General features: G+C 37.5%; 1 protein-coding gene across 4 annotated transcripts; it reads right to left on the bottom strand.

Moving 5' to 3' along the window:
• Positions 1-66: 66 nt before the first annotated feature.
• Positions 67-9,139, bottom strand: LOC121975719 (WD repeat-containing protein 48-like). 4 transcript variants are annotated; one of them, XM_042527540.1, is made up of 18 exons: positions 8,959-9,136; positions 6,769-6,893; positions 6,482-6,640; positions 5,589-5,651; positions 5,421-5,510; positions 4,998-5,291; positions 4,793-4,890; positions 4,238-4,273; positions 3,963-4,083; positions 3,636-3,875; positions 3,246-3,341; positions 3,063-3,128; positions 2,889-2,927; positions 2,658-2,792; positions 2,096-2,457; positions 1,275-1,368; positions 613-804; positions 67-498 (listed from the first exon to the last, which is right to left on the bottom strand). In XM_042527540.1, exons 2-18 carry the CDS (start codon positions 6,865-6,867, stop codon positions 400-402), a joined length of 2,283 nt encoding a protein of 760 aa, XP_042383474.1. In that variant the 5' UTR covers positions 6,868-6,893; positions 8,959-9,136; the 3' UTR covers positions 67-399. The 4 variants fall into 4 exon arrangements, with proteins under 4 accessions (XP_042383474.1, XP_042383473.1, XP_042383475.1 ...); XM_042527539.1 differs by having other exon boundaries at positions 6,769-6,884; XM_042527541.1 differs by lacking the exon at positions 6,482-6,640 and having other exon boundaries at positions 6,769-6,884.
• Positions 9,140-12,824: the final 3,685 nt, after the last annotated feature.

Here is a 12,824-nt window from a genome sequence, read left to right as displayed (position 1 = left end):
CATCAACCACTAAGTTAAATCCAGAAAGTGCAAGTAGCTCCTAACATAACATTCCAATATCACAAATAATTCGAACAATGCAGACGTAGAATGTTGAGTGTAAAAATTAAACCCTTATTACATGGAAGAACACTCCATCTCTCACCACCGCACCATGCCCCGGGAGGCAGGAAAAAATCTTATTCCTTGATACAATGTTAGCTCTCTTGTCAGTTGATTCAGCACTCCTTTAATTACACAATTGTTCCAAAAATATATGACAATTTATAAGACCCGGGCATTCACCTATTAATACAACACTTATAGTTTCAAAATAGTTTGTTTATTCATGTTAATGGACAAACAAACAACAACTGAGTGGCATCGGCTGTGTATTTTTAAATCTAATTTACAAGTTTTCTATTTGTTCTGCGCCACTCTGTAGTTCAAGATCAAGTCTTCTGGCTTCTTCCATATATATGCTCGAACTGTGGCCAAACTCATTTCGGGTGACAGTACCTGCCGTGCCGAAAGAGTAGAAAGTTATTGAAGAAGAGTGAACACGATGATATTTGTATGTTGATATATGAATCTAAAAATTAAAAAAAAAAATGTGGCCTTCGTGGAGATTACCTGGTTATTGCACAAGATTTCCATGCTTGGCTTTGTCTTTTGCCAAGGTTTCATCCCTGATCGGAGGGAGACATCTCCGATTGAAGAAACCTGAGACTGTCTTGTACTCAATCCCAAACCAGATGAGCCATCAGAGCTTCCACCTTCCAATGGTTTGTCGAGAACCATCTTTTCCAGTACATAATTTATCACCTGTAAAATGTAATATTGAAGAGAAGTTATTAAGGAATATCAACATGCACCCATGTATCTCATGGATGTTTTGTATGGCAAATTTAGGATCACTTTATTAGAGGAAAGGATACACAATTAAGTAGTTAAAACTTAATGGCTAGCTTTAGTGTGTTTCAAAATTGCAATTAACATAGCACCGATCAAATAGTTAACCTAATTTTTGCAACAAATTACTTTTTTTAATATGTAATATAATGATTCGCTGCATTTTAACTTGAAAGAAAGTTTCAGGCAAAAATGGATCCAAGTGGATGTTTATGATATCGGTGAATACAGGAATGAGGACTGCCATGCACGCAAGAACCAGTTCAGAATCTACAAGATTGGATTACAAAAACTTGGTGCAGAAAAGATTCCTACATAACTCGTACAACAATCATGTATTTTTGAAGTATGACAAAGATTAACTACTAAACATTATTACTTACTTTGTTAATCCTCAGTATCCGTGGCGCACTCAATTTGCCTTGTGTTATTATTTGCATATTGGAACCTTCGCAAGCTTGCAAATGAAAACTACACCTAATAATGAAGAATAAAAGACATATAGGCAAAAAGGTTATTGAGAAAAGTAAAACAACCTACACATTATCTCATGCACACATGTAAATAATCTGATTTCTCATTCTTAACAACATGACACATATAAATCATCTCTACAAATAATAGCTGAGTAATGAAACTGATCTGAAAAAGAATAAGTATAGTCTTATGGAAGTTTGGAGGTAAAACAAATAGAAACTTATTCCATAATGAAATTTAAGCATGAATCCACAGGGATCCAGCTAACAAGTGAAGTAAAAGAAATGTATGGAAAAAGATGAGGCAAAGGTAGTAGTTAAAATGTAGCCTCTTTTATTGAGAAAAATAGTTTATTCATCTATAATGAGAACTTCGACTATAGTTTGCTAATTGTAAGTAGTCAGTCATATAGGAGAACCAGCAACTTTGATAGTCACTTTAACCTGTGTTCTTCAGACATGCAGTTGAAACTTCTATAACAAAGTGGTTTAGAGAACAAAGCCAAGCCTCCTTTAGTTCTTCAACTAAGAAAAAAAAAATGAACATAATAATAATTAACTTTGGAGGAATATATTTAACTACAAATGAAGGAAAGAAGAGAGTCAAACTCACTATGCAAGACATATGTTTATGTGTTTAAGCAAATATAACAAATATAATGGGGGCAGAAAAGTGAAAAGAACGAAAATTTTGTGAGCAGAAAACACAATAAAAGTTGATGTGTTACTTTGTATTTTCTCTTGGAGGCAATCGGCCATTTAAAACACATTCCATACACCACCAAGGAAGATCCTTCTCATCTTCTGTTCCATCTAAATCTGTGATCTTCTTTCTCCATGGACCTCCATGTGAACCCTCTGTAACTATTGATGGAGGTGAAACTGTAGAAAATTCAAAAGAAGGGAGAATACCAAAATTGTAGTTGTCTGAACCATCATCCACTACAATTTTTGAGTGTGGGTGATTTTTGACAACATCATTTGTAGATGTAGCATCTCCATTAGATGAAGCATGTGACCCAGCTTTATGCCTTCTTTTAGCCATCCAATGAACCAACAAACCACGGAGTGTCTCCTGAGCTAGGTTTATCTGGAGAATTCAAATGTGAGATCACCTCAATAGTGTTCGAAAAAAAAAAAGAAAAAAACTTGGGTCCGTCATATAGCATATTCACATCTAGTTTAGTGACCCTATTTTAATTAAGCAGTAATTTTCAATCGCCAAGAGATGGTTGCTTTACGAAACTAAAGTCAGTTTCAAATAGTACAAAAAATGGTTAAATGTTTTACCTTGAGATCTTCTGGTGCTCCTGACATATTCAAGTCCATGGCATACATCTCAGCAGAAAAGCTTTGAGGAGTATCCAAATGGACAGACAAACTTCCAAGTCGTGTGTCCATTGTAAACCATGCAGGTACACTCACCTACAAATAATAAACATCAAAAGGTTTCTTAGATGTTGAAGATAACATGAGAAAATGAGCATTGACATCAAACATGATTCATGCATGAAAATGCACCATTTCAAATAACTCTTCTTTCTTTTCATCAAAAGAAACCTGCCAAGTGCGAAAAGAAATGCAGAATAGTTAGATGGATTTCCTGTCAGTGTATTAATGCACAAACACCCAATATATTCTCGAACCCTTGTTTAATTATGACATATGGTAAAGTAATCCTAAGTATGCAAGAACCTTGCCATAGTCCTCAATCACAACACCCTTGGTAATCTCCCACAGTTTAACTGAACCTGCTGTATCCTGTAAAAATGTCACTAGTTTGCAAGGTCAAAATAGAGGCATAGAAGTTAACCAACTATCAAAATGATTAAAACTAAAAGTGCATTGAAAATTTATAAGACAGAACATCATATTCACCTTGGTCAGCACATGTCTTTTGTTGTTCAAGATTTCATATTTTACAATACCTTGTATTCCAGAAATGGTGAAAGATGGTTCTTTGTATAAAGGAACCTACAAAAGGAAGGGTTTATTCAGATCCTTCATAAGATAATTAAACTCAAATGAATAGGACTGAAAGTAAATAACGATTCCTAGGGACTAGTTCCAAAAAATAGAAGCAGGGTCAAAATACTGAACACAATCACTACTAGAAACTATTAGACTGCCATGCACCTCTTACCCATATATAGGCTATCATATGGGTTGTTGTTCCAATGAGACAAATTTAAGAGATTACTTAAATTAATAGCCAAAAGCACTTTGTAGGAGCAATATTCATAGAGTTCAGTGGAAACTATGACTTACGGGGGCTGATCCTTCCAAAGAAGCTCTTGCCCTTGTGAAAGACAAATTTCCCGCTAAAAAGCAACCGCCTCTTTCTAAAACTTTTTGTGGATTTTGTCCTTCAGCTGGCAACCTATGTACAGACGAAGCTGTAGTCGCAATCCATATACTATCATCCTGTAAGGCCATCTGTAAAATAGGGTGTTCTTCTTTTGTGTAGAGCAAAAGGCTCTCTCTTGTAGACAAGTCTGTCAGGTACAACTAACAAAAACAGAATCATACAGTGTGCAGATTAGGGAACAAATAACATTTTTTAGAAAGGGCAGGTGTGAGAATTCTTATACTTACAGATTGGTCTCTCCCACCACTGTAAACATGTGTGAATGCTGGGTTGCTGGCAAGAGCCCATACAGAATCAGTATGGACAGCATAAGAATGCACACAGCGTTGCTGACCAAGATCCCATAGACTACAGAAAACAATGACGACCAAAAAAATAACTACCAATTTAAGGATAAAGCAAAAGCTTATTGATAGATAATCCATGAAATGGAGGGGAAAAAAATTGATGCCTGAAATCCAAACCAAATTGAAGAGAATTTAATAATAAGGGTATGTCTTACCGGATCATTGAATCAGATGAACCTGATAGGCAGAATCTGCAACATAGATTAACAAACAAAATTTTCATCATGATGTCAAACAATAATTCCCCGGGACCCCACATGGCGGGAGCTTCGTGCACCGGGTTGCCCTTTTATGTCAAACAATAATTCCAAAATAAGAAAGTAACATCAAATGAGTCCAATCAGCAAAAAAAAAAAGTGTAAGATTAATTAATATAAATTCAGAACTTTTTGAAATCCCATAAAGGGAGAGTTTTTGCATTGCAATAGCACTAATCATTGGATCCTTGAGTAGAAGCCAAAAATCATAGAGATAACTTGCATTTGTAAAGTTCCAAAAAATCAAGAAAAAAAAACCTGCAGAGACATATTAATACACAGTTTAGTAGTTACTATTATTAGTCTTGAAGTAGACAGTGCCAATGATATCCTGTATTGCATGATACATTCACATGAATCCAATTGAAATGAATAAATAGATCAATAACACCAAAAAGTAGAAAGCTAAGAAACATAATCGCATTGGTCTTAGGATACAAAAAAAGTACACACCTTCCTGTGGAATCAAGAAGCAAAGCCCTGATATTGTCGGTATGCCCTCTAAGCTTTAGAACTTTTGAACCAGTTCTTGGATCCCAAACCCGTATAACCTATAGAAAGTCAATAGTTAGGCTAATAAATATCAAAATATCCACATTCAGAAGAGTTTCTTTTCCATAATTCAAATGTAGAACATGTTTATTCAGAATTTGACCACCTTCTCAGTTCCACCAGAAACAAGCAAGGTTCCACTGGTATTCATTGCCAAGGCATAAACTGACTCCTTGTGGCCTTTGGCAGTAATTGGACAATATCCACCAGATTGATTGTTATGAAAAGATATGTTGTTTCCCGTACTAATACCCCGTAGGCTTGAAATAGGAGGTCCCACTGTCCCATTAGAATGTTCGTCTTCTTTCGGATCAACAAACTTTGCAATTGGATGGAGAGCTGCATCAATGTCCCATATGAAAACCTCACCACCAAGCCCCGCAGAGGCAACTATATTGCTCTAACACAGTTAACAGTAGAAAAGGAATCAGAAATTTCAATACCAAAGAAAAAAAAAACTACAGACATAGTATCCAACCACAGCATATGAACAAAGCTACTTTTGCAGTTAAAAAGTTAAATTGGATACATTTTTCTCAGCCGCAGCAAGACAAATGATATAGTCAGAATGTTGACGAAGAGTTCTTGTGCAAACACCATCAGACAAGGGATTCCATATCTGTGGAAAAAAGAATAAGGACGATTTAACTTAGATTAATTTCTTTACATCAACAATAACCAAATTTAAATGAAGAACCTTCAGGGTGGTGTCTGAAGAACAGGAAACAAGGTTGCTACCAGCCATAACTGCATCATTGACCTGTATTACAGTTGCAGATTAAATAAAGTAAACTAAAAAATAACATTGAGAGATTTTAATTAGATAGTGAATACTGTATTGTGGTTAAGTTGATAATTGCATAATACTTCTAATGCAAACGGAAAGTGGACACTTCTAAACAGGTTTTAAATTACAGATCTACTAGGCTATTCCTCCAACCGCCTCAGTGCAGATTTCAATGGTGACAAAATATTTCAATGATATACCACTCTAAATGAATTGACCTTATATACCCCCAAAAGCAAACTAATGCCCTTACTAGTACATTAATTACTACAACATAATCAACCCCAAATACATTTGATGTATTAGAAAAATTATGCAAGTTATAAGATAAACTAACACATGAAAAATGTTCAGAACATAAGGCAGCCCGTGCATGAAGCTCTCGCCAATGTGGGGTCCCGGGTAAGAGTCGGACCCCTGCATTGCAAGAGGTTATTTTCCACTACTTGAACTAGTGATTACAAGGTCACATGGAAGCAAATTTACTGTTACGCCAAGGCTTCCCTTCAAAATACAAGATTATCTACTCGGTTTCCTAAGGGAACAAATACCCCGGAGATGTAGTCGAATCATTGGTATTTGCATTTTTATGAGATTATCTTGGACTGTTTAGTCGGTTCATTGTTCAATGCCAGTAAAAGCAATCTTAAAAACCAACAAAATCAGTACTGTTTTTATTGTTACTAAGCTAGCCGGTTTTCCACATGAAATGAAGATGGGATACATACATTACAAGGAAAAAGAAACTGAAGAAAGACCAACTAAGTTAAATGGAAATATACTCAAGTTTAATGGAGAAATACCCAATCTACATGGGACTCAAATGTAGCTGAATAGGTAGCATCATTTTTACTTAATGACCATCTTTTCAATGTCCCATCTCTGCTCCCCGTGAAAAGATAATCACAACTACCAGGAGTACTAGAATTTAGGACAGCCAAACAATTAACACCCGCACAATGCTGCAAACAAAGGCAATAATTTGAATGAAACAATATTTTTGATGTCAAGATACAGAATATTTCTTGGAACAGCAGATCAGGAACATAATATACTCTAGCTGGAAGGACAATAAGAATCTAAAGGAGACCTTTGTGTTATCTGCATCATTCAGAACATATGTCAAGCGTTTCTCCTTCCGAGGGCGTGTTGAATTGGAGGTGTTACCTGCACTGGCCACACGGTGCATTGCAGCTTCAGGCTTTCCTGTAATATCTTTTGAAAGTAAGATCAGATTATCACACTTAACAGGATTGCAAAAAAATATAGCATGAACATGCTTGCATCAACTAGAAAATGTTCAGGAATGCTGATAATATTAAATTGTGAAACCATATATTGTCTTTGGTTAAGATATGACATGTCACACTAATATCTTATCAACCATGATATTAATTTTTAAAATAAAAAATGGAAATTTAGGGTCATTATTCCAGAGAAAATATATACTGCAATTTAATATATATATATATATATGCTATTGTTATGCTGTGCACTGTACAGTGTGCAGTATTTTTTTCTTTTAAGCTTGGGGTTTAGCCATTTAGGGTTTAAGGCTTAGGATATAATATTAAGTCTAAAAAATTTTCAAAAAAAAAAAAATACATTAGATTTTCACAAGGTATGTGGCATAACCTCCCTCCCTCCCTCCTTCCCTCCCTCCCTCTCTCTCTCTCTATATATATAACAAGAATGCTACCCTCCTTACCTTATGGTGCCAAGTATATTTTTTTTATTTATTTTTGTGAGCACCATAAGGTAAATAGGGTATCAAGACTATATATATATAATGATCTTCATCAAGTTGTGCCCCAACTGTTTGGGGGTCAATTATATAAAGCTTATCCATCCATTGAACTCTATTCACAGTTATATCACTAGTAATATTCAAATCACATTTTTTATTACATGGCTAATGTTTGCATCAACCTCCCTTTACCTTTTATTCTAATACATTAAACTCTACTATGTATCAGTAACATTTAAGTATGTCCATACTATCTCAAACTATTTTTTTCTAATTTTATCATCTATTAGAACTACACATAAATGCTCTCATATATTCAAATGAAAGTTTATGTTTTTTTTTAGTGCCCTAAAGAACTATAAATTAAATTAAAACATAAAAGTGTGACATGAACAATACAACATTCCAACAATCCTAAATACTTGGCATTAGCTGCGTGAACCTTTTGTATACATCAAACTCTCGTATGTAGCTGCAAGTCCTTTGTCCTCAGTCTACTTCTCCTTGCACCACTAATATTAAATTGATTCGTTTTGTCAACAGATTTGTCTTCTTTGAACATGATCCTACAACCTAGCTCAGTTTCTGTAATTTTCATCTACCACTACCAGGCAACTTACCTGTGTTCATGAATGGCATACCACAGACCATAAATTATATTGGCTAATTACAGATGATGTTAACTCTATCACAGTAATCATAAATGCCATGCATACTCCTTAAATACACTCATCTCACATCTAGTTATACAATACTCTATTACCAATGCCACGGTATAAAAATCCCCTCAACATGAGGGATTGATAAAAAAAATTATAAAAAAAATAATGTGTGTATTACTTTAAAAAATGAAAATACTATTATTCAAGTGAAATTAGGTATAACTCCTATAGATGATAAAATGAAAGAAAACAGGCGTATACAGTGTGAATGTATTACTAGTTGGTACGTCTTTAAAAATGATACTAACTCTGACTCACACTTCTTAGGCATGGAAAGTCAGAGGTTGCATTCAACGTAAGGATTTTAGGAACATATCGTTTACAATTTTCTGGGTTCAAAAGGATGATTGAACTATTGTAAAGAACCTCTCTCTTTTCTCCTAGTGTACATTTAGCATCACATCTCAACCGATAGTTAAAAAAATGTTGGTTTTGACATTAGTCGAGGAGGAGAAGAATCCAACACGGCTTTATCCTTGAAAATAAGCTTAAACAAAACTAGGGATTGAATCAACGCCACGATCTGCAGAAATAGAATCCAATGGAGCTCCACTGCTTCTTTAATCTTCTTCAGAACTCCCTGACAATATTCGAGGATCTAGGGAAGGATGATCCTATCTATAAATTGACTCTCAATTCTGATTTACAGACCACGATAACACCAATAGGTCAAAATCTCATCTTCTTATAAAAAAAATCATGTTTTAGTAGAAAAGGATCCCACAGATCATCTAAACCCAAACGCACACTCACGTCGAAACACATGACGGGCACATGAAGTCCAAACAGCACGAAGAGGGGAAGCTCTTACCTACACCGAACAGGATTGATATTGATGATTTGCTGCTCGTCTCCGAGCTCGCGCGATGGGCTCGCTGCCGCTCTGCCGCAGAAAGCCCTCCTCGTCTACTACCGAACGAAGAAAGAAAGAGCGCCGGGAGAGACGATCCGTCGGAGCGAAAGAGATTCTGAGACTGACACGAGATGAACCGGGTTCACCTGGTTCGCCAGTCCTTCTCCAATAGAGCCGGTTCAGGCCCAATTCCGATCAAAATCCGGTCCCATATAGCCCAGATCCGGCGAGAATTATCAACACAATTTGATATCATTTTTTTAATTTAGATATCGACTCTTACACTAGTTCGATTTTACAAAAATTTCTATCAAGGGGTAAATCAAAAGCACAGATGAATCTAATAAATGGTCCAGTGTCATCAGTTTTTTCAAACTTAACACGGGTGATATTTGAACCCTTATTATTTATTTATTTATTTATTTAGATAGAGTGCACGTCCTATTTTTTATCATTTCATTATAGCTCCAGGGGCACATGCTCATTTCAGGCGGCCTAATATATATAGGATTAGTGCACATACAAAAGAGTGAATTGCGTGTATTTAAAAAAAAAATCCTTTTGTTATTTTAAAAACTTAAGAAAGTACTATAGAAAAATAGACTAAGAATAACGAATAAAAGAAAAGGAACACAAGTGTTGATGCGATTAATATTAACGGTCTAACTCAAGTTTTGATGAATGACAAAAGTAGGTTAAGTTAGTTTCATTATGATCTAACACTGTGACCAAGCGTGTAAGAGAAGCCCAGCTAGATCGACGGGTCGACCGGATAGTTGGCACGAAATCCAGACAGGTCGACGGGCTGACCAGATATCTAGCACGAAACCCAGCTAGGTCGATGAACCGACCGGATAGCTGGCACGAAATCCAGATGGGTCGAAGGGCTAACTGGACGTCTGACACGAAGTCCAGACGGGTCGAAAAGGCTAACTGGACGTCTGGCACGAAGTCCAGACGGGTCCAAGGGATGATCGGGCGTCTGGCAGGTAAGTTAAGGTAAGTCACTGGAGGAGAGTGACTGTGAGGACACGTTCCCGGGAAGGGAACTTAGGCGTCGATCCAACTTAGAACCATTTTGGAACTCTAAGTTGAGATCTTGACTAGATTCCGATTTCGGTAGACGGAATCTAATTAATACTATGTTTGATTATCATAACTGTGCTAACACTTTGCCTTGCAAGGTGATATAATTTGTGCTTCGGTCTAACATTTTCTTGCAGAGAGTTGAAGTTGTTGGAAAATAGGGTCCGGGTGCCCGGAGTGTAAATTCTATCTCCTCACCGCGTCGCCACGTGGAGCTCTACGGTTGGTTGGACTACGTCACATTCTAGGCGCCCGAAGCCTCCTATATAAGGAGGGTGAGCCCTAGAGCAAAGAACAATTCACTACAACATCTTCCAACGTTTGCTCTGCTGTGCTGTGCTCCTGCAATGCTGCGAAATTTTTCCGACAATGAGCTACTTTTCTTTTTCCTTATTGTTGTCAGTATCTTTTCTTTAAAAAATTCTATACTTTCACTTGTAATATTTTAATGAATTATTAGTGGATTGCCTATCGAAAACACTCAACGAGTGCGGGCCTTGGAGTAGGAGTCGACGAAGGCTCTGAACCAAGTAAAATCGGTTCTTGTTAGCTTTGCTCTGATTTTATTCTTCCGCTATGCACTCTAACTCGATAAACGATTTTAATCGCTATTCACCCCCCTCCCCCCAGCGAATTCACGATCCAACAACAAGTAGTTTTTTTACTTAGTTCTAAGTCTTCGGTGACTCCTACTCCAAGACCCAGGTCTCTCAGATCTATCGATAGATAATTCATTATAAACCTCTTCCAGAATCGCCGAAAGAAGAAATCGAGTATAGAAATAACAATGGAAAAGTACAACAATCCTACACTTCCCTTTTATAGAAAGAACAACGATATACAATAATGAAATTCATTACCGACTCAAAGGATGAAGATATGGATGCACTAAGTCGGTGTCAGTCTTTCGATAGCAATATGGCGTAGTAGAGCAGTAGTATGGCCGCAGTGTGAAGACGAGATACCAGACTAATCGTAGAAGCTAATATGGAAATTGTGTATCTTCTACTGGTCGAACACTACTTTTAAAGAGTGTTAAAGGTGTCTCCAAACTCATCCGAGGCGTCTTCAAGTTTTAAAATGATCCCCAAAGTCTTAGACTCAATCACCTTCACCAACTTCGGTCTTTATCTGCACAAGGGTGCCTCCAAGCTGTCCGAGGCGCCTCCAACGCCTTCAAGGTACCTTAGCGCCACAAAGTTTTATCCGCCAATTTTATCTCTTTGAGGGCACCTCTAAGAGCCGATCTAAGGCTCCTCAGAGCACCTCTTAGGCTCCTCATATACTGTTCATCCGAGACTGATTTTTATCATTTAATCCTGTAAAAAGAGTTAAACCATAAAATAAAATATATTTTGCAAAATAGAGTTAGCATAATTAAAATAAAGTAGTTATTAATTAAATCACGTCTATCAAAAACTAAGATCTAGTTATGGTCTCAGCTTAGACTTATAAAATGGATCTAAGTTGGACCAAAACCTAACGTCTTTAACTGGTACTCATCCTCACAGAATCACTCTCATCCAGTGACTTACCTCACTTACCATGTAGAATCGCTTAACTTTGACTCCCTAAGTCTTCTGGTAGTTGTAAGGTCCACAAATCCAAGTGGACTTTGGTCAGCTGTCAGGTCCCGTAGATCCAGTTGGACTTCCCACCAGATATCATGTCACTTCTTAACTTATTTGTACTTCCCCATAATCCATCAGGTCCAACAAATCTATCTAGATTTTAGCCTGGTGTCAAGTCCTTTAGACTCGTCAAGTCCTTTAGACTTGTCAAATCCTGTGCACTTGGTAAGCAAGTAATTAGATAGACACAATATGAGGGACTTGTTGGTGCAACCTTAGGTCAAGGTTGACCTAGTTGACCTGACTCGAGTTGACCTGACTCGAGTTGTATTTTGATGTTTGACGAGAATAGAAAAGTTCTATTCTGATGTTTGACGAGAATAGAAGAGTTGTATCTTGATGTTTGACAAGAATATTGGAAAACTTGGGAGGTTGTGGGTGCAACCCTTGGTCAAGGTTGACCTGGTTGACCCGACTTGAGTTGATCTATTTCGAGAAGTCCAAGTATGGAGACTTGGCATGGAAAAGTCCAAGCAGGGAGCTTGGCATGGGAAAAGTCCAAGCAGGAACTTGGCACGGAGAAGTCTAAGTATGGAAGCTTGGCATGTGGAAGTCGGAGAGGGCTTAGTAGCTCGTTCTCCGGACTAGGTCAGAGAGGGCTTGGTAGCTTGTTCTCTAGACCGGGAAGGCAGATAGAAAATCCTGGTGAGTGAAGCCAGGTGAAAGTCCTGGTGAGTGAAGCTAGGTAAAAGTCCTAGTGAGTGAAGCTAGGCAGTTTGGAAGTCCTGGTGAGTGAAGCCAGGCAGATTGGAAATCCTGGTGAGTAAAGCCAGGTGAAAATCCTAGTGAGTGATTCAGTGAAGCTAGGTGAAAGTCCTGGTGAGTGAAGCCGGGCAAGGAAAAATCCAGATGGATCAAGGATGATTGGACATCTGGTGTTGAGAAGGTCAAGTAGGTCAAGGGAGTGACCGGATACTTGGCACGAAGAGAAAAGTCCAAGTGGGTCAAAGGGATTGACTGGACACTTGATGGAGAGTCTTAGTAGGTCAAGGGAGTGACTGGATGCTAAGCATGATGTACCAACAGGTCAAGGTTGACCGGATGTTGGTGTGGGAGACTTGGGACTTGGTATTGGGAAAAACCAAGCTCTGGATCGATCTGGGGACC

This window comes from Zingiber officinale, chromosome 4B (assembly GCF_018446385.1).
Source record: "Zingiber officinale cultivar Zhangliang chromosome 4B, Zo_v1.1, whole genome shotgun sequence".
In the NCBI taxonomy this organism is placed as follows: Eukaryota; Viridiplantae; Streptophyta; class Magnoliopsida; order Zingiberales; family Zingiberaceae; genus Zingiber; species Zingiber officinale.
This window is presented reverse-complemented; position numbering and strand designations above follow the sequence as displayed.

What these genes read in the sequence shown, in the direction of transcription:
- LOC121975719 (XM_042527540.1), bottom strand. Translation starts at nt 6,867, where the DNA reads ATGCACCGTGTGGCCAGTGCAGGTAACACCTCCAATTCAACACGCCCT. An exon ending in AAAGACATGTGCTGACCAAG is followed by an intron (nt 3,129 to 3,245) that starts GTGAATATGATG and finishes ACATTTTTACAG; the next exon opens with GATACAGCAGGTTCAGTTAA. An exon ending in GGATACTGAGGATTAACAAA is followed by an intron (nt 805 to 1,274) that starts GTAAGTAATAAT and finishes TACATTTTACAG; the next exon opens with GTGATAAATTATGTACTGGA.